The 24163-nt window shown below is 29.5% G+C and overlaps 6 protein-coding genes across 6 annotated transcripts; 2 read left to right on the forward strand and 4 right to left on the reverse strand.

The window, feature by feature from the left end:
- Window positions 1–2407: 2407 nt before the first annotated feature.
- Window positions 2408–7803, reverse strand: LOC111675310 (coatomer subunit beta). Its single transcript, XM_023436039.2, has 9 exons — window positions 7338–7803; window positions 5647–6935; window positions 5450–5579; window positions 4670–5195; window positions 4442–4603; window positions 4237–4373; window positions 4038–4174; window positions 3769–3874; window positions 2408–2704 (listed from the first exon to the last, which is right to left on the reverse strand). The coding sequence occupies exons 1-9, from the start codon at window positions 7659–7661 to the stop codon at window positions 2639–2641; spliced, it is 2877 nt and encodes a 958-aa protein (XP_023291807.1). The 5' UTR covers window positions 7662–7803; the 3' UTR covers window positions 2408–2638.
- A 214-nt stretch (window positions 7804–8017) lies between these two features.
- Window positions 8018–9488, forward strand: LOC111675332. Its single transcript, XM_023436074.2, has one exon. The coding sequence runs from the start codon at window positions 8055–8057 to the stop codon at window positions 9486–9488; it is 1434 nt and encodes a 477-aa protein (XP_023291842.2). The 5' UTR covers window positions 8018–8054.
- Window positions 9489–9508: 20 nt separating this feature from the next.
- LOC111675330 (glycolipid transfer protein) lies at window positions 9509–15767 on the forward strand. The gene is made up of 4 exons (XM_023436073.2): window positions 9509–11000; window positions 13353–13408; window positions 13472–13729; window positions 15468–15767. The coding sequence occupies exons 1-4, from the start codon at window positions 10883–10885 to the stop codon at window positions 15633–15635; spliced, it is 600 nt and encodes a 199-aa protein (XP_023291841.2). The 5' UTR covers window positions 9509–10882; the 3' UTR covers window positions 15636–15767.
- On the reverse strand, window positions 15697–16658 carry LOC111675337 (transmembrane protein 17A). The gene is made up of 5 exons (XM_046946113.1): window positions 16576–16658; window positions 16378–16472; window positions 16213–16316; window positions 16042–16155; window positions 15697–15979 (listed from the first exon to the last, which is right to left on the reverse strand). The coding sequence occupies exons 2-5, from the start codon at window positions 16430–16432 to the stop codon at window positions 15776–15778; spliced, it is 477 nt and encodes a 158-aa protein (XP_046802069.1). The 5' UTR covers window positions 16433–16472; window positions 16576–16658; the 3' UTR covers window positions 15697–15775.
- Window positions 16649–20960, reverse strand: LOC111675314 (gamma-tubulin complex component 5). The gene is made up of 6 exons (XM_023436044.2): window positions 20736–20960; window positions 20229–20654; window positions 19571–20059; window positions 18231–19508; window positions 16857–17667; window positions 16649–16790 (listed from the first exon to the last, which is right to left on the reverse strand). Exons 1-6 carry the CDS (start codon window positions 20811–20813, stop codon window positions 16747–16749), a joined length of 3126 nt encoding a protein of 1041 aa, XP_023291812.2. The 5' UTR covers window positions 20814–20960; the 3' UTR covers window positions 16649–16746.
- A 223-nt stretch (window positions 20961–21183) lies between these two features.
- Window positions 21184–23398, reverse strand: LOC111675336 (doublesex- and mab-3-related transcription factor 2). The gene is made up of 2 exons (XM_023436079.2): window positions 22936–23398; window positions 21184–21542 (listed from the first exon to the last, which is right to left on the reverse strand). Exons 1-2 carry the CDS (start codon window positions 23396–23398, stop codon window positions 21184–21186), a joined length of 822 nt encoding a protein of 273 aa, XP_023291847.2.
- Window positions 23399–24163: the final 765 nt, after the last annotated feature.

Here is a 24163-nt window from a genome sequence, read left to right on the forward strand (position 1 = left end):
TGAATTAAAGAGTAAAGCGTCGGTAAATTCTGAAAGATTAACATAAAACTCACCAACAACAAAAAGTATAAATATAATTTTTACGCAAAAATTCATGTAATTAACAATAAATTATGTTTAAATATAATATATGTATATCTATAGTAAATATAATATCGAATTTTAGCACATTATATATTTACTATATATTAAATAAATCAAATCTATATGTATCTATGAGTGTGTATGTTTGGCTATTTAGAAAAGAAAATTGAAATAAAAAATGAAGACATACACATATCACCTCATTACCCTGTTTATAAGCCGATTTCAAAAAAAAAAAAAAAAATGCAAACAAATGAAAGAGAACTACTCTACTACAAATACTTAAAATTATGTTGTTTTAAATTACAATTTTACACCCTCAACAACGAAGACCACTTTAGGGGCTTCTAAAGAATAAGAATCATCAAATAAACTAAACAATAGTTTGCATGAATTGGAAATAATGTAATGTATCATGTAAGGGTCGCTTCAATAAACAAATAACACTTACAAGGACCCCTATTTAGCCAACAGACAGAATTTTCATTCCACACAAATTTTTATTAAATATAAAAGTTGTAATAAAGGAACTAAATATTGTTGTATATATTTCCGGTGCGGGGTATTTTGTAAATCGTTGTATTATTGAGGTTTCTATTTATGTGTAGAAATTGTTAAAGGTGTGAAGTTTTTCGTGCTATAAATACTTAATTTTTTTTGTAAATTAAGCACACATTTTTTGTGTTGAGCTAAAAGTTTTGTAAGTTGAAAATTGTAAGTCAAAAGCTCTGAAGAAAATTGTTATTTTCAACCAGGCTTTTTATATCAAATTCGGGAACATTGTAAAATAATGAGAATGTGGATGGTAATGTGGCCACCTCGTAAGTAAAACATTTCACTTATTATGGCTAAAAATTATGTTTATACGTAAAATATTTTTGCACTTCATATTGACCGGTTTTCTCAGAATTGTTGCAAAGTAAAATATAGAAACATTGAAACGTTTCATCTGATGTTCAACATCTTAAATGAGTTTCAAACTGAATGAGTTCCGAATTGAACTAGAACTGCGCTAGAACTGAACTGTAACTGAACTAGAATTGAATTAGAACTGAACTAGAACTGAACTAGAACTGAACTAGAACTGAACTAGAACTGAACTAGAACTGAACTAGAACTGTACTAGAACTGAACTAGAACTGAACTAGAACTGTACTAGAACTGAACTAGAACTGAACTAGAACTGAACTAGAACTGAACTAGAACTGAACTAGAACTGAACTAGAACTGAACTAGAACTGAACTAGAACTGGACTAGAACTGAACTAGAACTGAACTAGAACTAGAAATGAACTAGAACCAGAACTGAAATGGAACTAACCTACAATTAAACTAGATATGAATAAAACCTATAACAGATCATTAACATCGTTGCCTTTCGGCATAAAAATACAGTGATGTAAGAGGACATCGCACTTACATATGTATCTCTGAACTCTTCGAATCTGTAAAGTCACACGGATAATTAAGATTCCTTTGTATTGTTAGACATTATGGAGAGCAGAATATCTTAATTTAATTTTAAATGCACATAATTTTGCATAAAAATATAATGTTTATTTAACATATACCAACTATACAAACATGTCAAGATAGACTAAGAAACATGAGCGATTTTTGAGACATTTTAAAAAAGCCATACTTTTTTAGTTTTCTATTGTGTTTTCATTTTCTACAATTTTGTTTTCCATTTTTAACATAAAACCCTAAAAGTGAGTTTAATTTTATTTATTCCGTTTATTACAATTCATAACTAAAAGAACTAAACAAAAACTATTTTATTTCAGTTTCAGCACTTACCTTTTAAACAACAATTTACTGGTAGCTTTCAAAAGGAAATTGATTGCAGAATTGACTTGAGAACTCTTAGGAAGTTTGTGAAGTGTTTGAAATTTGGTCAAAATAAAAATAGTACTTATTGCAGCTGCTGACCACTGCACAAGATTAGATTTAATGACTCTTGTGCGTGTGACAATGGCTATTGTAAGATGCTAAAATCTCCAAGAATGCGAAAGCAAATAGTGAAGTGAAATTTGATTGATGATAATGTTAAATGATGAATATTCAATTTGTTTTTTTTAACATTTCTAGAAGAATGAAAAATAAGAAATGAAATAAATGAGAAAAGAACTTAAATGAGTGAAACCAAATTACAGCATTTTTAAATAAATGCTTTCTTTTATATTATAAATGAAATTGATTTAGTTTTTGAGTTTCACTTTTTAAAAAATGCTGTAATTCGGTCGAATAATGAAAAAAAAAATTCTAAAGATGTAATTGTTGCAACATTATCAAATTAATCGTTAGGAAACAACATTAATCGTTAGGTAATATAATTACGTTTTTGTATATATTTATATTTTTATTATAATTGTATTATACGTAGTTAGTATGTTGACATACATAATAATTGTTTTTATAACATTTAATTCTTGAAATTGTAAAAATACTTAAAATTAAGCGATCAGAATAAAGAAACAAAAACATAAACTCATAGTAAATTATTGAAACTGTTTAGTTTTTTTGGAAAATTTTGGAATGAAAACTATTTATTTTAAGAAGCTTGTACACAAAGTTTTTGAGATGAACTGATCTTGTCGCCCAAACTGAGAGCCATACCCTGGAAAGAAAAGGATAGAGAGTGAAAAAACATATTTTTTTGATTATTTAAAATAAAATAAACACTTTAAATGTATAATTAATAAAATTAATATAAAAGTTGTTATTATTACGGCAAAAATATTTGTAATTTTCAATAAAAAACGCATTGGTGTTGTGATATTGAAATATTTAAGACACTGCTTAGTTTAGATTCGAAGGGTACTTAGAGTGTATGCTTTCATTTCAGGCCAATAAAGTAGCCGACTTACTTTGGTTAAAACCACCTAATTGTCACCATAATGTATTGTTTTCTGGGAGATTTTGTAACAATATCAATTTGTCCTGGAGTATTAGAATGTATTTTATAATATTTTAAAGATCATATGACCAAGACTTAATGCCATAGCAACCAAAATACTTATTGGACTTGATAGAAACATAAATTGTAACAGGGCAAAAATTTATTAGGGTTTTGTCGGTGTGATGGATTTTGATTAACTAAAGACATTTCTATAGAATCCATGTTCTCTTTGAGGATGTTACTCTTGATAAAACTTAACGGAGTTGCTACTGAAACGTCGTCGTCCCGTTCTGGCTAGCTCATCTGCCTGTTCAGGACCCAAACAATGTCACACGGAAGTAACGGTCGGTAACTAGGAGTGTTTGTCAGGCTATATACAGTAATGCAGTATATTGTTCTAAATACTAAATGCAAATGTAACCATAGTACTATCAGGATTGGACATAAAGACTTTAAGGACTGCGCAATTGGAGCCTTTAGAGGTTATAGGGTCGGCAACACGTAAGATTTTTATAGATTGAGTAAAGACAAAAAGGAGCTTGAAATAGTAGGCAAATGTCTAACTAAGGGTACTGAGGCTGAGCCTGAAATGACTAGGTAAAAGATTCCACGATGAACAAGGAGATGAAGCTGAATGTGATTTAGGTGACATTCTGGGTTTATTCCGATAATAGAGATTTTCCTTCCATGTTCATTGTCTTCATTTTCCCTTTCTTATTCTTCAGTCTTTTTGTCTTTCAAGATGTTTACCATTTCTTAAAGCTAAATATATAAAATCTTACCTGGCTCTTGGCACGTATTCTAATATGACCAGTAACCTTAGAGTCTGGATCATCAACTGGTTTTTCAATACTTAAATTGGCCAAAGCGTTTTCACCGAAAATAGATCTAAAAAGTAAAAAACACAATAAATTACAAGTTTAGACAAAAATTTTAAAAATTGATATCAATATTCTTAAACGATTAATAAAATTCTTGAAAGTTTAATATAAGAATTTCAATAACTTTATAAAATCAGCTGGAAGACTACTATTTCAAAGTTTAAACTTACTTAGCATACATATTGGCAGCCATGAAACCACATTGACCCGACAAAGCTTTTTCGGGTGTTAGACACTTCATATTTGTGCTCTTAAGCAAATGTTTGAGATATTCATGCAAATCAGTGAAAGTAGTATTAACAGTGACCTAAAAAATAATAAAAAAATCTTTAGAAATAATAATAAACAATATAAATTAACAATCTTAACCTTATTTTCCCATTCAAAATCTTGCCACATTTGTCTGAATTCAGTATCAGTGCAACTGGCAGGTATAATATAATCCATAATATCAATATGAATAGTATTTAAAACCACAACATTGGTGTTGATAGAAGTGTCATAAACTAAAAGCAAGAAAAAAAGTTAATAAACTTATTAAAGCATTTTAAATTTAAAATAAAACTTTACTAACCAATATTTCCAAAAATGATGCCATTTTCTGTGGAGGACACCTTAACATTGGCCTTGATGTTACAGAAATCATGAGGAGCCAAAACAACAGGATGAGGACGTTCCACCAATTTCAAGTCACCCAATGTAGCCAATTCCAAAGTACAATTTTGCAAAGTATCATCTTTAAAATAATAAACATTAAAATAAATATTTTTCAAAAACAACATAAAGCAATAAACAAACTCACTTGTTTGATTTACAATCAATACATCCAATACAATATCATATTGATTGACATTAACATAAGCCTCAGCATAAACAGGATCCGAAAAACCAGTCAATTGTGTTACCTTATTCAATTTATTATTGGGAGAAGTAATGTCACTCAAATTGGTAGATTTGGTACCAGCTAAAGCTTGATTCAAACTAGATTCGAATACATTTTCACCCAATTGATTTTCACGTCCGTTAGAGAGTTGTGAGAAGAGAACTGGATCATCGGGTTGTACTTTAGCAGCAGCTCTTTGCTTCTCTTTGAGTACACGTTGATCTTCTTCGTATTGTGCATCTAACATTTTACCCAAAGCTTCACGACAATAACGTTTGAAGACTTCAACAGCTTCTTCTGTGCGTTCGCTTAAAGTGCGCAAACAAATGAAAATACGATCGGTATCATCGTTGGTAATTGGTTTAGTGGGGAAACCAGATTTGCCCAAATGAAGAATAGAGCTCATGATAAGCATAACACGAGTTGTCAAACGATTTTGGGTACGCTAAAAGTTAAAAAAAACATTTTTAAATAATTATAGTTTTTCTCGTTTTAAATTATGTTGTGTATGAAAGGCTTCAATATGTCATTAAAAAACATATCTATACTTTAATATATAAATTTTTATCATAATTGATTTTAAGATTTCGTTGCTCTTTCAAACATATTCAGCATTTTGTATTGAGAACAAAAATGAATAACTTGTTAAGTACTGCTTAAACCGCAGTATATTTGATGAAATACATATGTACAACTTACCACATCTTGTTCCAAATCAGCATAACGTAAAACCAATTTGGTTAAAGTGGCCGATAAAGCGGCACCAATAAAGAAATCACCATCCATGAGATACTGACGTAATGGTGGGCGTTTCTCCTTTTTGGCAATACTGAAATTAAATAAAACGGTAAAATAAATAAAAAAACACATTTAGCTACTTTATTTTTTCCACTTACGGAGCCAAACTGAAAGCACTCTGTGTGGCATAAGTACCATCCGAAGTTACTTTGTTATTAGAAATTTGAGCAGCTGCTGGTGGATTATTGGCAGCATTTGCTTCCTCTTCAGTTTGATCGCCAGCCAAACGTCTTTGTTCAGCTTCAACCATAGGTATTTCACCCAAAGTTTGACAGATAACATCAATAACTTCCAAAATTTGATTTTTATCATCGACATATTCACCCAAAATCCAAACAGCAGCGCGATGTATTTTAGAGGATTTGATTTGTGGGAAAGCCTCTATCAAATGACCAATTATCAAACCTCTCAAAGAAGGAAATTTCTGTATAGCTTCTCTTATGAAAATCAAAACATCAGCAGCAGCCAATTCATTAGTGTCAGAAAGGAATTCAACTAATACTGGTATAACACTAGCAGCTACATCAGGGAATTTAATAGAGCACGAATGTAATGTACGCACTAAAAGTTGACGATATTTGCCAGTGTCTTCATGTTCCACATTATGAGTTTTAGATACTTCTTTTTTCAATACCAAAACCATTTCGTTAATATTTCTAGAGGACACCAAATCCATGGCTAAAGCCAAAGTCTTGCGCCTAACTTCAATGTCAGGGGCTGCCAAGACACGCAAAATATCCATTACTAAGTCCTGCATAACTTTTTCCATATTCTCATTCTCCTTCATGGCAATCAAACGATCTAAGACAATCAATTTAACATTGTTATCACTCTCCTTGACAATCAATTCAATATAGCAACCAGCAGCAGCCTTAATAGCGGTAGGAGCTGATGATAATGTAATCAAAGTACCAGCAGCCTCATAACGCACCGCATTCGAAGATGAATTTAAAAGATTATAAATGCAACGTATGAAACGAGAACGTTCAGCGGGATTAGCATGACACACCTTATAGATCAACTCAACTATGACCAATTGAAGGATATCGCCAAAATTATTCACTTGATCAATACACGAAGCCAAATAATTAAGGGCTCTTTCTTGATCAGCATGCAATAGCATAAGAAAAGCATTACGTTTGCAGGACATATCCTGTTGAGTATCCAAGAAATTGGCTATCAATTCAGGACCATCGGGTACCAGCCAGTCAAAGTTTTTGTAAATTGTAAAAATGGCAAGAACTGCATTACGTCTTACGTACGAATGACGATGTTCCAAACAAGCACGAATGGAAGGCATTAAAGGTTCCAACAGCTCGGGTTCTTTGAGTTTGCACAAAAAACGTAGTGTGGAACCACGTAGAAATTCATTAGGGTGTTGAAGATCCTGAAATGAGGAAAGAGTAAATTAATTGTTAATTTTATAGTGAAAATAAATGTAATATTAATTTTAAAGGGATATTTTGATCTTTGTCTTATCTTATGGTTTCGTAAAAATTAAGAAATTTCTTAATTATTTTAAAATTTTTCAACGATTTTAACACATTAGTACAACACAACCTACTTCCGGACCAAGATTGTTTAAACAGGATGTATTTGTTGTATAGTTGTCATTACCGCAAAAATAATTGTTCACAAAAAAGATAAATTTCTTCTATAAAATTTTTCCATAATAATAAAAAATGAATTTCCACATTTCCTTTATGTTTTGTCCCAAGGTGTTATCAACAGTTTCATGTTTTTTGTAATATTTTGTCAAATATTAATGAAAACAAGAACTTCAACTTACCTTTCTATAGGCATCACACACTAAAATCATTTCCTGCAACAATTTACCATCCGCCGATGTCTTGGGTACAATTTCCCAAAAGATAAGCAACAACTTCTTAATGGTGTGATTTTGTACGGGCAACACAAAACGTATGATGGTCATGATTAGACCCGACAAACGTTCGCCATTCAACAATAGTTGAATAACCTTCTTCAGGGTATCAATTTTAACATTAGTATCACCCTTTTCCAAATCTTGTTTTAATTGCATTTCATTGGGCACCTCCAAATCCGGAGAATTGATAATGGTGTAACAGGGCACAGTGGTAGTAGACAAAGCCATTTTGTTTTAATTTTTTGTTATTTAAACACAATTATTTCACTTTATACACAATTAATATATAAATTAAGAGATTTCTAATGCAATTTTGCTTTAAATTATACTAAATTTTAATGAAATTTATTAAAAAATTGCTGGCGTTTTATATTTTCACAAGATTTTTATGTTTAAAGAAAATTGACGTGTCAGATCTTTTTGCCTACACAGTTGCTATAGAGAGTATTTTCCTTAGGTATGTGTTAGTACTAAAATGTCAAAAATATATTCAACAAATAATTTATCGTATTAAGTAGTAAAAGTTATCGGTAATTGGATTTCTCTATATAACAAAACAAAACAATAAAATACCTTCACTAGAAATGAGTAGTAAAACAAATAGAAGAAAAACATTTTGCAATGTCGTGTGAAAATTGTTTACATTTGATAAAATTATTAAATTTACAAGATAATGTTGTAATACCACAACAAATACTATTAATTAAGGGTGTTGTAGAGCAGTCTAGGTGTTATAAACAACAAGATATAACTTTATCTCTAGAAAATGAGAAAATTTTAAGCACCGGCTTATGCCACAACACGGGAAGATTTAAATTTTTAATCGATTTGGGCCAAGAAAATAGAAAATTTCAATTAAATTTTTCTTATGGCAAAGCAAAGTTGTTAATAAATATAATATATGAAAAACAGGAGTCATTATATAAAATCCAGCCTTTAATAGTACTGGCCAAAGATGAATTGCAGCAAAATGATAATGTTAAGTTAAATCAACAAATAATTAATTTAAATTTATTATTAATACAAACGGTATATGCGGAAAAGCTATGGGAGGCTGTTCAACAAAGACTGACCTTTGTGTTTAATGATAATTGTAAAATATTTGTTTCCAAACTCACCAAGGAGGAGATATGGCAATTAGAGGAACAGGACTTATGGCTGGAAATTGCTAAGGATTTGCTGACCTCAGATTGGGGTAATCAAGATAATTTAAAATTTATAGCATTTATAAATTGCAGCAAATATTTGGGCTTGGAAGTAGAGAAATCCCAAGATTTTTCATATCAAAACATAAGAAAACATATCAAGGGTCATGCCGCTTTAGGAGCAGGAGGTTTGGCCTTATTTAGTACTACTTACTTTTATAGTTGGCCTAGTGAATTTGCCGATATTTTGAAATGCTTTCTAGATCAACAAAAACTTAATCTTGCTCTCGAACCAGATGACAGTAATTATCGCAAAACTAGAGCGGGTGTATATGCCTCCAGTTTGGGAGCTGTTTGTCATGAAATAGGTCATATTTTTGATTTGGGCCACGATTTGCAAGGTGTTATGGGCTCAAATTTTGACTATATTAATAGAGTGTTTACGTTGCAAACTAAAACTGAACATTTGCCGGAAAGAATAGTACAGCAAAAGCCAATATCGGAAAATAAATCACGCTTTACTCGTTTAAAAGATCCAGCCAATGGTTTTTTACAACGCTACCGAGAGCAACAAGAAAATGATTCCTTTTATTTTTCTCCAAGTTCAGCAATAATTTTAGCTCATCATGCTTGGTTGAGAAAGGATTTGGAAAAGTTTCAGAGTAATACTTTTAAGGTGAAATTAGATTTAAATATGGGTATTATTAAGAGCTTGGAATTACCTTTAAAAATAATAGAATTACGTGAAAATTCTAATAGTTTGGTTAAGGAATGGTTTGAGTTGCAAAAGACATCTGAAGAGAAATTGATTTTTGAATTTGATTTAAATGTTTTACGCAATAAATTATCTAAAGATAATTATTTATTTGTTATGAGTATTTATGGCCATACGAAGAAATTGGAAATGTAATGAAATACTTAGAAGGCGATATCTTTAAAATGTTGTAAAAACTTAAAGAAAAGTGGTTTCAGAACTGGTAGATGTTTGGATGTAAAACAAAAGGAACTGATTAATATTGTTACCCTTTTCAGTAGACTACAAAATTTTATAAAATAGAAGCCTAAACATATGCTACAAAAAATCCTAAAACTAATATGAAACTTAAAGAAAATATCTCTAAATCGAATTTTATAGAAGTAAAACAAAAAAGATTTAGAAAAAATAAAATCTATTTTGTTTCATAATTAAAAAGCCTCTACTTGCTAGAGGGGAAAATAGGTATAAATAAAAGCCTTAACATATGCTACAATAAAAATAACAAAAAATCAACATTTTCGAAAAGAAAAATCCTAAAATATCAAAATATTCAAAGCAAACTGTTACAGATCAATAAGATAATAAGATTTTAAAAAGGATTAAAAATATAAGATACTATTGGGTTAACATTTTATAAAAACAAGGAATGTTTTATTTTTGGAATAACTAAACCTAAACCTACAAATGTTGATAGTAAACCCTCAGGTAGAAGCTGCAGCTTAAAAGTAAATTTAATTTTTTATAAAATTAAAAATAAACATTAATAATTATGCCAGATATACTTTGACCCAAAACAAAGTCTTCCTATTAATCATAAATTTATAAAACAAAATAAAAGAATTGTTATTGTTAAATACAACAAATAAACTATTTATTTACGCACTCATACCAAGAAACTCTCAAAACTTCCACTCATTCATACAATAAGCGGAGAAGCCAAAGAAACGTCATTAACAGAAACTTATGCTCACTACTTCATTATTAACATAAACATGCGTATGTTTATTTCATACTAACTGCTCAGTTTCAACAGCTAATAGTTAAATAATCTAAAAGATACTAAAACAACAAACCAGAAAGAAGTTCATAACATTGATCAGTGCTGCGCTCACGTCAACTCATCATATTGACTTAAGACTCTATAAGTATTTTGTCTATTATAAGTTGCCAACAAAACAAATTTATCGCCACCTCAAAAACATACGTATCAATTATTTTTTTTTTTTTTGCTTCCCAAATAGTCCAAAAAAAATAAACATAAACACACAAAATAGACTACCTACTTCCACAAAAAAAAAATTTAAAATAATAATAAAGTGATAAGATAGCAAAAAAATCGAGCGAATGCCCAATAAAAATAAGCAAACAATCAACAATTACAAAAAAATGCTACTTATAAAATTGAAACAGTATTGATTTAGACTCTAAAACATCGTTTTTGTCAGTCAGTTAGTCAGTAGGAAAGTAAATTTCTAAACTCTCACACACCAGACCAGTGTAGTTCAATAGTTTAAGAAGACCAGTAGAAAGCTACAACAGCAACAACAATGACAGAAGCTCGTATACAATTTTCAAAACTTAAGGGATTTCCAAATTGTAATGATCATGATAAAATCGAAACGGAAAAATTTTTAGCTGCCTCTAATGAAATTGTGGATGTTATACGTAAGTATTTTAATGTGTTAAAGAAATCTTTTTTTTTTGTTTATGTATATTTTATATTTTGTTGTTGTTTGTTTAAGTAAATATAGAAAATTAATTATATTAATAGTAAGTGCTAAATGAATGTTTTAACACCATTTCATTTGTTAAATGGGAATAATTGTGTTTTCAAATATTAGTTTGAAAACAATAATTGATTTTGATTTAATAGGTTTTAAAATTTCAAATTTTTCGAATATATCTTAAAACAAGTAAGAAGTTATAGTCGGGCGAGGCTGAACATATAATACCCTACACCTGTATACGAATAAAATGTGATTTAGTTGTCCAAATAAAGCATTTAAGTTGACTTGTACCTTGCCTCAGATATACTTAAGTCATTAATTGTTTAATAAAACTGTGGTATTTAAGTAAAATATTGAAGGGGGGCTTTTTATAGGGGCTAGGGTCAATCATTAAGACTAATATAGTTCTTGGTTTTGCAGTATTTTGTCGTGACACGAATATATTAAACATAATTATGAACTTAAAAGCCCTATTTGTCATGTTCAGTTGTATGGGGCCTAGGCCGATGTTAACTATTTTCAATAGGCTTCGTCTACAGTAACATAAAAGATCACGTGCCAAATTTTATTGCTTTATCTCCAAAATTGCGACCTGTAGTTTGATTATAATGTTTACAACTGGAGGTACAGTTGTATGGGGGATAGTTTAAATAATAAACCGATCTTAATCATTTTCAATAGGCTTCGTCCTTGGGGCAATAGAATATCATGTACATATCATGTTCAAAATTGCGACCTGTAGTTTGATTATACGGTTTACAAGGACGGACATACGGACGGATAATTTTCTATTGAAAATTTTAATAAAAACCTGATTTTTTTAGAATATTTGTTCCAACAAGATTTTTTTATAGAAAAGTTTTTCCCAATCAAGATTTTCTATAGAAAATGCTGTCCCGAACTGGATTTTCTGGAAAATATTTGTTCCCAAACAAGATTTTCTATAAAAAATTATGTCCCAAACAAGATATTTACGGAAAATGTTGTTCCAAATAAGATTTTCTCAAGAAAATTATGCCGCAAACAAGATTCTCAATAGAACATGATGTCGCAAACAAGATTTTCTATAGAAAATGTTGTTCAAATTAGATTTACTGTATAAAATTTTGTCCCAAAACAGATTTTTTTACAGAAAATTAAGTACAAAACAAGATTTCCATAGAAAATTTTGTCTCAAACTAGACCTTCTACAGAAAAAAATTGTACCAAACTGAGTTTTTTTTAGAAATTTTCTCTTAAAAAACTTGTCCAAGACTTGATTTTTTATATAAAATTTTGTCCTAAACTAAACTTTCTACTCAAAATTTTGTCCAAACTTGATTTTCTGAAGTGTCTCACACATGAATTTCTTTAGAAAATATTCCCGAACAAAGCTTTTTATAAAAATATTGTCCCAAACTATATTATCTATACAAAATTTTGTCCTAAATTAGATTTCTTTTAGAAAATGCTGTCGCAAACTAGATTTCCCTAATAAAATGTTGTACCAACCAAAGTTTTCTATAGAATATTTTGTCACAAACTTAATTTTCTATTGAAATTACTGTCCCAAACCTTATTTTCTGTTGAAAATATTGTCCCAAAAAAATTTAATATAAAAAAAATTGTCCCAAACTAAATTTTCTATAAAAACTTAATATTCTATAAGAGATTTTGTCTGTAAAAAAATTTTAAAAATGTTTCGAACATAAGTTTACACTCTCGGCCAAATCTATTTCAATTGGAAACAGTGTAACTTGAACTAGTTAAAACTCATAAAATGCCAAAAATTAAAAAAAAATATATAAACTTCTAAAAGGCTATGTGTTAATTATTTAAAATATTTACTTTAAATGTTTATATTTTTCTATTAAAAAAGAAAATTTAGCAAAAATTATATTTGCAGATTTTTAGGTTTTAGTCAAAAAAAATGTATGCTTTTAAAAATCTCTAAAAAATCTATTAATTATTAAAAAAACTATTAGGAAATAGTGTAGTTATTTATATATTGCATTATAATATGACTCAATATAATTTTATGTTTACGATAATATCGTAAAAATAATGAATAAATTTTTGTCATTGCACTACGAAACACACACATTTTTCATTTATTTAATAGATAAGGGAATCAAGAGGGCAATTTATTTTAAAGCAAATAATTTATTAGAAAGAAGTATTAAAAACACGTTCTTAATTAGAAATTTTGTAATAAAACACTAGCCATTACAAATTAAGGTATAAAGTAATGACAAAATTTTAAGCTTATTTTGTAAATAACTAATTTATTTAAATAATCTTTTATTTACAGGTTCCTTTGGTACTTTATTTACACCCGTTATTAGTGATATGAGCGGCAATATTGCTGTAAGTTGCAATTGTTAAAAGTTTTAATCAATAAATTATGTTTTTAAATCTGTTTTCTTTTAGAAAATTCGCAAATCTTATGAAAAGGATCCTGTTAAATATAAATATTTGGAAGATTTAATTATACTCAATGTTAATGTAGATAATTTTGCTGCCAATGCTTTGTTGTGGCTTAAGCGCGGTTTACAATTGATTTGCACTTTCTTTGAGAATATTTTCCACGACAAAGAGTCTACAGAAGTTGTCAAGAAGCATTTGCTGGATGCTTATGAGAAGACACTAAAACCATATCATGGTTTTATTGTACAAAGTACAATTAAGGTGAGTATTTTTAAAGAAGTTTTTAGGATTCGCTAGGGTTCTTCTATAAATCGACTTTTGTATAATCGAACAATTGACTTTTTGTCGAAAAATCGAAGTCGACTATTTTGTTCCAAAAAAGTCGATAACTCGACTATCGTCTATGAAAAAAGTCGACTTTGTAAATAAAAGTCGTAAAAAGTCAAAAACTCTTAAATAGTAGAAAATTGTCAAAAATAATCGAAAGTTTTAAAAAAGTTGAAAAAAGGCAAAAACTCTAAAATATTCCGAAAAACTCGAAAAAAGTAAAAAAAAAAATAGTCGAAAGAAGTCGAAAATAGTCAGAAAGTCGAAAAAATCGGATATTCGAAAAAAGTCGACTATTTATTCGTTTATCGATTGATAAATAATTTTCGTAAGGACATTTTTAAAATTTCATTAAGAAAATTATCGATTTTATTAATATTTGTTAACGTTTTATTACTAAATTTCTTTAATAACATTTAATTACCAATCGATTTCATTATGAAAGTTTTGTTTTCGATCAATAACTAATCTTCATTAAGAAAATTTTGTTATTGAGTTTCGTTAAGGAAGTTTTCTTATCGATTAGTAACGAATTTTCATTTAGAAAGAGCTGTTATCCATTATTTGAATTAGAAAATCTTTCTACCGATCGATTTCTGATTTTCATTTAGAAATATTTGTTACCAACTGATTTGCTTTAAGATAATCTTATTATCGATCTGATTTTTGTTACGATAATTTTGTTATCGATCGATAACTGATTTTCATTAAGAATGTTTTACCATTCTGATGAATAAGAAATAGGAATCTATAAATCGACATTCGAATAATCGTACAATCGACTTTTTGTCGAAAAAAGTCGAAGTCGACTTTTTGTTCCAAAAAAGTCGATAACTCGACTATTGATAGTTGAAGAGTCGGAAAAAGTCGAAAATAGTCGGAAAAAGTCAAAAAAAAGTCGGAAAAAGTCGAAAATAGTCGAAAAGTCGGAAAAAGTCAAAAATAGTCAAAAAGTCGGAAAATGTCGAAAATAGTAGGAAAATGTCGAAAAAAATCGAAAAGTCAAAAATAGTCAAAAAGTCGGAAAATGTCGAAAAAAGTCGAAAATAGTCGAAGTCGGAAAATGGTTAAAAAGCCGAAAAGTCTATAATAGTCGAAAAGTCAAAAAAAGACAAAAAAGTCAAACAGTCGAAAATAGTTGAAAATCGAAAAAAGTCGACAAGTCTGAAATAGTCAAAAAGTAGAAAATAGTCAAAAAGTCGGAAAAAGTCAAAAATCGTCGAAAAGTCCAAAATAGTCGAAAAAAATAATCTGAAAATGTCGAAAAAAGTCGACTTTTCGTTTCAACTATATAAGAAACAAATAAAAAAGAAATCATCATTCCTGATTTTCTTTAAGATAATCTTGTTATCGATCAACGACGAATTCTCTTTTGGATAATTTTTTTTATCAATCGATAACTGTTCTTCGTTAAGATAATCTTGCTATCAATCAAAAACAAATTTCTATTAAGAAAATTTTGTTGTCGATTGATATTTTTTTATCATTTTATAAATCTATTACTCAGTTTCATTACAAAAAACATTAAGAAAATCTTGTTACCGCTCGACAAATTTTTTTTTATCGATAACTATTTGCAACGAAAAACTTATAATCGAACTTTAACAATTAAAAAATTAGATTCTGTTTAAAACGTTTAATGTATTTTCAATAATTTTTTTTAATTTAACAGATTATGTATTCCTGGGTACCGACACGCTCCCAATTAATCGGTAATGGTCCTCAACATGATGAAAACATTAAAGTTCTCGAAACATTTCTGCCCACGATGAGAGCTCATCTTGATCGCATTGATAATTTACTTAAAAAATACGATTTAGATGATAAAAGCAAAGTGTAGCGGTTAGTTTAAAAAAAAAACGTAGACAAAAGAGATTAAGCTTTAATTTTAATATAAACAAAAATATATATTTCAATGTTCTTATTTAACGTCCCTTTAGGTGTAATAATAAAATTTTAAATTTTAACTAAACTTGTTGACTATTTATTCACATTTATAGGTTTTTCGGATTTGGGCCATAAAATGGCTAAGCCAAATACAAATTCTAAAGCCATAACAACAAATGAACAAAGCGCTATAGAGGTAATTAAAGTGGAAAAGTTTTGTGCCGATAATAATAAAAATAACAAAACGGGTAATTGTACAAAGGGTGACAATATCAAAAATGTACACAAGTCACCAGGCTGTAAGTGGAAAATATTAAAATTAAAATCTTATTTACATATGTATCTAATGTTTAACTCACCCTAGAATGTAAATTGCCTTTATAGCCCATACGTAAACGATAGAATTCCACTAAGGAACCCACTATATAGGCCACTATTACACATATGCCATGTAAGTCGTATAAATTGGAAAGCTAAAGGATTTTTTTATGTTGAATGAATTAGAACATAATGTTATTCGTTTCACTTACATTGTAAAGTATATAAAATCCATAGACTACATTCCAAGCTATCGACAAATAAACATTACAAAACATTAAAATTTGTAATATCAAACTGGGTTTATAGGGTAATTCTGTAAAGTTGAATCAGTAATCTTAAGGAAAACAAATTTATTACTTTGTTAACAAACTTACCTCTAATGTTGTTATTCATTGTTGTAATATTAATAGTTAAAGTTTTTGGAAACATATGTCAAAGGTTTCAATGGTTGCTTATAGCAACTTAAACCCTAACAATAAACAAAAGAATAAAAACAAAGTGTAGAGAAAGGAGGCATTCAAAAAACGTTAAATTCAAAACACTTTCATTACAAGATTTTAATATTTACTTACTTTTTTCTATTTCAAACTTGTGATTTACATTTATAAGTGATTTATTATTCTTTAATAAATATAAAAGAATTTTATTCCTGTATTCGTATATCTTAATACTTTTTTTTGTGTAATGATCAACACAACAACTGAAACTTATGTGAATAACAAATAATTTATCAAATCTAAACACTAATGAGGCAAACTAGTATTAAATGCAGCTCGTAAACCGGATACTGTTAAAAGAAAACAAAAGTAAATAAACTTGAAATCATTTAAACAAAAACTTTGCTCAAACTTACAAAATGTTCTTTTCTGCAAATACACCTGATCATTTAAAACATTGGCCAAATATTGATGACAACAAATGTAGGTATATTCCATGGCATCTATTTGAGAATTTGTTACAAAATCTGTATCAGCATAATCATCAGAACTATCATCTAGATCAATTGCCAAAGGACTATTACTTTCAATGTATTTAACACAACCCAACCATTCACCGCGTAATATTGAAACTAAACTTAAAAGCTGTTCCACTCCCGTCTTAATTGTATGCACACTTTCGGTTAGAAAACAATGTTCACACACTGTACTCAAATAGGACTTGTGAACCATTTCCATTTCTTTAAGATTTTCACAATTATCAATTTTAATATCTAACTGTTCGCCCATTGATTGTAGAACATGAGTCATTAGATGAAAATGTACACTTTGTATGGCATACATCATCCAAAAGCGTAACTGTTCCAAGCGACGCATTATTAAATCGATCATTTCAAATTTGGCATATGGTATACGTCTTTTGTGACTGCGTGCAAATTGTAACTTTTCCAAAGTGGTAATGCCCCATTTGACTTTGAGAAGGAAACAAAAGACTTTGTTATAAGATTGTATATCTTCGTTAGTAATTATATAGGCCAGTTCTCGACTTAAATTGTAGGTGACAATAATCTCTTCAACACAGTCAACTACTTTGGTGGTTTCACATCTAAATTCTGCATTGATTTCCAAGCGAAAAAGTGAAGACATTTCGGGAAATTTGGCACAAATAATACCGTCAAGTTGCATGGTGAGAATAGAGGGATTGGCCCAAGTTACACCAGATTCAATCTAATAATAATGAAAATAGGAATCGATGTTATCATTACGATAACTGCTTTTCGGTATACGAAAACTTGTTATCGTTGCGAAAACTTGTTTTCCGTTATCTTTACAAGTTTTTCTATAAATAAATGCAGTTATCGTAACGATAACAAGTTTCCATATACGTCAGTTCGATAACAAGTTTCCTTACAAATCAGTTCAATTATCGTAACGTAAAGGAAGTTATCGTAACGAAAATAAGTTTTCCTTTAAGAAAAAAATAGTTATCGTAACGGAAACATTCTTTCCTATAAGGATAACTGTTTTTTCCTTAAAGGAAAACTTGTGTTCGTTAAGATAACTTCCTTTCCGTTACGATAATTGAACAGACTTATAGGAAAACTTGTTATCGTTACAAAAACTGCATTGATCTATAGAAAAACTTGTTATCATTGCGATAACTGCTTTAGGAAACCATGTTATCGTGACGATCACTGACTTTCTTACAAAAAAAATTGTTATCGTTATGTTAACGTTACTTTTCAAAAAACTTGTTATCGTTATCTGAACGTTACTTTTCAAATTCTCACCTGTTGAAATAATTTACTATAAAACTGATGCATCAAATCACTAGCCTCCATTAGAAAAACTTTACGTATATTTTGTAAATGTTTCAGAATCATAACTTCTTCACGATATAGACGCATAACAAAACAATTCGCAAATGCAATGCGTACTTTTAATATTCTGTTTAAAGCATTAATGACAGCTTCCTCCAAAGGCAAATAGTTTTTGGACTTTTGCAATGCCTCGTATATGTTGAGAGCATTTATAGGTTTACTACTTTTATTCTCAACAAAATCATTTTGCTTCTCTGTTGCAAAAGCCTTATTAACAGTTAAATCTTCCTCGCTAGTATTCAAAGCAAAAGCCATTAATAGAAAATCATCTTGAGTAGTTAAATTATCCAATAAAGTATTCTCTTTAGGCTTAGGAGTATTGGTAGCAGCTTCATTGTAATAACCACTATCTTCGAACATATCTTCTTGGTTTGCGCTGGCATTAGCTTTTATTTCCACTTCACTTTGTAGTGTATTGATCTGCTTAAGAAGATCCTCTATGAAGACATTATATAATTTACCCTGCATAGCATCACAATTGTAACGCAAATCACCAATACGATTAATTTCATAAAGCAGATTCAAAGTACGACCAGCCTCTAGCGAATGTTCTTGTATTAAATTAAAAACACTATTTTCTTTAATCATTTTGCTAACGTGCGTGGGCACAAAGAAGGCTTTACTTTTATTTTTACAATATTCACGCATGCAGACAGCATGATCAACATTGCTGACTGTTTCAACAATATATTCCTGTTGCCAATCATCTAATCTTCCCTCCGTCCACCAGGTATCAATAATTTCACAAAATACTTTAATGGAGGCCAATAGTAAAGACATAAATAAGTTGGCTTTTTCGATATTAGTTTCGACTTTATAACAATGCATTAAACTGGCCAATAGAAAGGCGGCTGATATGTGAGAGGGATATTGACGCCAGTTTAATACAACTTGCTGATGACATTCATATAACGATTCCAAATGGCGCATGGAATCTCTTAGCATTAAACGCATATTAATTAAAGTGTTAATTTGAAAATCTTTTGGTTCTAATAAACGTTTTTCATATGCCAATAAATCTTGCCAAATGGGCGCTAAGTGTAAATGTAAATTGGCAGCATAACATTCCAAAGTACGAGGAGGCACACGATCCTCACAGCTATATATAGATTTATGGAAATTTCTCAATATTTGCATCATATTTATAAAAGGTAAGAAGTTTTCTTGTATATAAGATTCAAACGAGCTCTAAAAAGTAATAAGCTTTACAAAAAAATCTTTAGAAAAGGTATACTAATAACAAAACTTACCACACTACAGGATGGTATGGTTACATTATCTTTTAGTTTCAATTGATTGTTTTCATTTATGCTAAAAATACTGCAATGCTGTGGCATATGAAACATCCATAAGATTTCACGCATTACATGCTGTTCACTTATGGTGGTGGGTATGTTAAAACGTATTAAATTATTGGAAGTTTCACTTAAATATTTATTATAGTTTATGGCAAAATTTGCACTTTGTAATTTACTCTCAATTATGGCATTACAATGCTCATTTCGTTTTGTCTTCCACCATGAATGTTGTATAAGATTTTCGAGTTTTTCTTTGGCATTGTTGGCATCGAATTTACGAAATGGTGTAGATTTCTCTGGTGGTTTAAGTTCTCCTAATTGTGATTGATTAAATGATGTTAAACTTTTTACATCTTCGTGGTTGAGATTTTCAGCTACGGTTGCTTCGTTATTGGTGGCTGTTAGACTATCATCGTTGTCTTCTGACCAATCTGACCAATCCTGGGAGTGTGAAGTTTTGTAATTTTATAAGAATTTTAAGTTGTACTTTATTTAGGAATTAAATATTTCAGTCAAAAGTTATTTTTTAGATAATTTTTGTACAAACTCTAATAACACCACTAAATCATTCCCTTACAAATTTCTATCTAATAACACCCCCTAAACTTACACTCAATTCCGAATCACTGTTAAAATTTGATGTCACAGGTATAAAATCCTCTTTCAGTATATTCTTCCAATATTCCTTCTCCTCATCCTGTTCCTTAATCTCCTCACTAGCAATCGGTTGTATGACAATTTTACTTTTATTCTTTCTTAAGGCACCTGTGGGATTATAGGCCAATGTAAATAGAAAATCCAAAAGAGACCAGTGAACATCCACTTCATAGTGATCCACACACAAGGGATGCTTAACCACCTCATCACAAAGTCTACCCAAATAGTCGGCATATTCGGGACAGTTTTCAGCACGAAAACGTTCTTGTATACCCTCAATTTTGCGGCGTACATCATGACTGTTTGTGCTTAAATTACGATGATTACGTATAATATTCCAACCGAAATGTACACAATGTTCCATATTGATATCATCATCCTAATTAAAACAAATCGAAACCACAACAGGCGGTTAGTTATTTCTGTAATATTAGAAATTCCGGCCATCTGTTTTACTTACCGCAAAACCAGTTAATAATCTAACCAATTCTGGTATGTATTCTTGTATAATATCATTCCTTTGATCTTGGGCAGACATTTTGTGGAATTTTTTTTATTAAAAATAATAAGAAAATTCAACAAATGTTGCAATAAATTCAAAATTAATAGAATTTGTTTACATTCGTTGAGAAAATTTGCATTTGTTTATGTTTTGTTGTGATTGATAAGGTTAACACTAACAGTTGTATAAAAAAGTAGTAAACTTTTGCGCAGATGTTTCATTTGAAAAAAAGAGCTGCCTAGTTTTAAGTTTAGAAAGATTACGTTACAATCAAAAACAGTACATGTAATAGATTATGGTAACATTTTAAATTTATTACTTTTTTTCTTAAACTAAAATTAACAATTAAATTTATCACAATTAATAACAATTTTATATACAGAAATATTATTTTGTTAAATTAAAATTATTTAAAACCCATAATGGCATCTATGGAAAAACTTAACTTGGGTTTTTTACTAACGGCAGTTGGTGTTTCTTCTTCCTTTTGAACTGGCGATACAGAGGATGCTGGCTGATAGGTATGACTTGGTGATACAATTAATTCCTGATTATAATTTGTTAAAGTATTAGGAGCATAAGTTAATTGATAGGCAGGTAGGGTTTCATATTCATAAAATGCTGGTTGTGTTAAATGATTAACGGCAGCCACATTTAGCAAAGTCACATCACTAACTTGATTCAATTCAGGATCAGCAAAGGCTCTACGTTTACGTATACGTTCTACTAAAGGAGAATTCCAGCTGCTGTAATGTTGATTATATTCTAAAAAAAAAGAGAAAAGAAAACGAGAAATTAATATTTGTTTCAAATATTTTAATAATTATTACTACTAAAGCCATTCTTCCTGTGGTTTTATACTAAACATAAACAATTAACACATTCGGTTGCCTAAACAAACACATGTGTGTTCACTCATTAAAAAGTCCAGACAGTATGGCACCAAACTGTCTGGCTAGAAATTAAGGATTTTTTTGAAATAGTAAAACTGACACGGATCATTTTACAAAAACAGATGTAATTAGGATTGGTTTTGTATTTGAAAGAAAGTCAGTGTGGGTAAGTGTTATATTAATGTATAGTAACACATGCTGAGTTAGTTTTTTTTTTCAAGTTGGATACTAAACTAGTAAGTTACTAACTATTTTAGTTGTCTTCTTGAGACCCTACTCCAATTACATTTTTAATTTTTAAGGGGCCTAGCTCAAATTATAATACTAAATTATTAATATTTTCAAATTTGTTATACATTTAAAGTGACAAGAGGACCCTTAACTCTTGAACAAATTTGTTCAAATAATTTTATGCATTTTAAAGATCATATTACATACACATAACCTATAAACTGTATATATGCATATGATACCATAGATCCTTTTGATTAACCAATGATCTTGTAGACATTAAGTCTACGTGCTCAACACGAAATTTTACTTTCAGACTGTATGGTCCAAGACTGCCAGACTTTGTGTCTTGTTATTAAGTAGTTTCATGGAAATTTTTGTAAAATTCTGGGAAGTTAATTGTTGTTGTATGTTTCTATTTTAAATGGACATGTGTTTTATTTAAAAATCAATTTGTTTTTTTTTTTTTTTTTGGAATTTCTATATTAATTTTAATGGATTTTTATTTTCTTTTATTTGGACTGTGTTTACTTTTTTATAATTGAAGCTAATTAATGTTTTCTTAATTGATAAATGTGGATGGGGGTTTTCAAAAAAATTGTATTGAGATTGAAAGGCAAATATACAAATTATAGCTTTCTGTTTAAAAGAAACATATTGTTCCCTTGAAAACATGGCGTTTTGCCAAAACTTCTAATAACTGCCTTTTTTCGAATATGGATTTTTAGCGAAACTTTGAAATTTAAGTGAAAATCGGATTTTTTACCAAAATTTTGTAATTTTTTTTAGTAAATAATACTTAATGTAAATCTGAAGTAGTGTTTTTAAAAATCTGATGAATTTTGAAAGAAAACCTATAGCATTTGAAAAGAAAATGAAAATCTTACGAGTTTTAAGTAAAAACATGAAAAATTTAGAGTTAAATTATGATTTTTTAAAAATCTGACAAAAATTTTCTAAAAATCAAATTTTTAAAAATTTTTCTTAATTTTATCTCAATAATAAATTTTTTTAAAAAAGTGGCAACTACTTACTCTCCATGGCAGCGGTGGCATATAAAGTCGATTGTTGGACATGTCTCAAACGTTGTTTATAGATCTTTTTCTGGGCAATTAAAACCTGTTGTGTGCGCTTCAACACCGACGTGTTTTGAGGAGGTGTACAATTTGGCAACGAAGAAGAATCATCTGAATTTGTTTCATAAGGTTCTTCCATAGTTTGTTGGCGTCTAAGAGCCACCTGAGCGGCCATAACACGTTGACGATCTACCACCAGTTGACAATTGGGGCAGGTACACTCACGCCAACGGCAAAGTTTCTTGTGACCTTTAACACATGAGATAACACCATGATTACGACAACGGGCACATTTGGGGGTACGCAACATGCGACGTTCTTTTAGCGAAGCAGTTGAAGAGGCTGATGAATTAGTGGTAGCCATTTCATCGGATGAATAGGAGGTATTTAGCGCAGTAGATTCCGTTTTATTATATAACATGTTTTTTTAATTCTTTAACACTTAGTTTTATGTAAATTAGTAAAATATTTATATTTTTATTTAATTCGTTTGTCTTATTTTTTTTTTGTGAGCTTGTAGTTTGTCGAGCTGTAGTTTTAAAACTGATCCTTTTAGCTCCTTAAATCGTCCTCTTATATGAAAATTTTCTTTAGTATAAAAGAAAACAACGAAAATCCCAATATCACTTTATTTGGGAAAATTTCACACTTGACTTGAAATCCGTACAATTACTCGTATTTACATTGCTGCTGGCGGCCGTCTGCTGTTTATCTTAAGTGGTCTCACTGACGTCTGTCTGTCTGTCTGTCTTTTCACACCATCCTAAAATACAATTTTCAATATTTTCCTCTCTAAAATCTTGCAGACATACTGTAGTCCTCTTTAAGTATTGACGTCGTCGTGATGTCTGGTTGTGTCTGGGGTGTTAGCCCCTTCTACTCAATGCTGATTGGTTGTTTTTGAAATTTCGGGGAAATTTTAAAAATAAAATCACCAATAATTTTGTATTTCATATGCCCAACTCGCTCTGTCTTTAATAATTTCAATTTCATGAGCACTTGTTTTGAAATTATTATTATTTTTTTAAATAAAATACTTTTATTGTGGTTTTGAATAGATTTTGTTTCTGTTTTATTTTTTTCGAATTTTTATTATTAGTTAATTGTTTTCATAAATATTTAAATTATAATAATGGATTAGGTATCAACAATAATATTGGTTTTTGTTTGTTGTTTGTTTAAAAGT

Source organism: Lucilia cuprina, chromosome 3, assembly GCF_022045245.1.
Source record: "Lucilia cuprina isolate Lc7/37 chromosome 3, ASM2204524v1, whole genome shotgun sequence".
NCBI classification, from domain to species: Eukaryota; Metazoa; Arthropoda; class Insecta; order Diptera; family Calliphoridae; genus Lucilia; species Lucilia cuprina.

Excerpts from the sequence above, each read along its gene's own strand:
- LOC111675314 (XM_023436044.2), bottom strand. The coding sequence starts at position 20,813 with ATGTCTGCCCAAGATCAAAGGAATGATATTATACAAGAATACATACCA. Across the intron at positions 17,668-18,230 it reads ATAGTAAATTATTTCAACAG|ATTGAATCTGGTGTAACTTG; the intron begins GTGAGAATTTGA and ends CATTATTATTAG. Across the intron at positions 16,791-16,856 it reads TTTGCAGAAAAGAACATTTT|TATCCGGTTTACGAGCTGCA; the intron begins GTAAGTTTGAGC and ends TTCTTTTAACAG.
- LOC111675332 (XM_023436074.2), top strand. The coding sequence starts at position 8,055 with ATGTCGTGTGAAAATTGTTTACATTTGATAAAATTATTAAATTTACAA.
- LOC111675336 (XM_023436079.2), bottom strand. The coding sequence starts at position 23,398 with ATGTTATATAATAAAACGGAATCTACTGCGCTAAATACCTCCTATTCA. Across the intron at positions 21,543-22,935 it reads TGCCACCGCTGCCATGGAGA|AATATAATCAACATTACAGC; the intron begins GTAAGTAGTTGC and ends CTTTTTTTTTAG.
- LOC111675337 (XM_046946113.1), bottom strand. The coding sequence starts at position 16,432 with ATGTTTCCAAAAACTTTAACTATTAATATTACAACAATGAATAACAAC. Across the intron at positions 16,317-16,377 it reads AATGAATAACAACATTAGAG|AATTACCCTATAAACCCAGT; the intron begins GTAAGTTTGTTA and ends TCAACTTTACAG. Across the intron at positions 15,980-16,041 it reads AAGGCAATTTACATTCTAGG|CCTGGTGACTTGTGTACATT; the intron begins GTGAGTTAAACA and ends TTCCACTTACAG.
- LOC111675310 (XM_023436039.2), bottom strand. The coding sequence starts at position 7,661 with ATGGCTTTGTCTACTACCACTGTGCCCTGTTACACCATTATCAATTCT. Across the intron at positions 5,196-5,449 it reads CTGATTTGGAACAAGATGTG|CGTACCCAAAATCGTTTGAC; the intron begins GTAAGTTGTACA and ends TTTAACTTTTAG. Across the intron at positions 2,705-3,768 it reads GAATACGTGCCAAGAGCCAG|GGTATGGCTCTCAGTTTGGG; the intron begins GTAAGATTTTAT and ends TTTTCTTTCCAG.
- LOC111675330 (XM_023436073.2), top strand. The coding sequence starts at position 10,883 with ATGACAGAAGCTCGTATACAATTTTCAAAACTTAAGGGATTTCCAAAT. Across the intron at positions 13,409-13,471 it reads ATATGAGCGGCAATATTGCT|AAAATTCGCAAATCTTATGA; the intron begins GTAAGTTGCAAT and ends GTTTTCTTTTAG. Across the intron at positions 13,730-15,467 it reads TTGTACAAAGTACAATTAAG|ATTATGTATTCCTGGGTACC; the intron begins GTGAGTATTTTT and ends TTAATTTAACAG.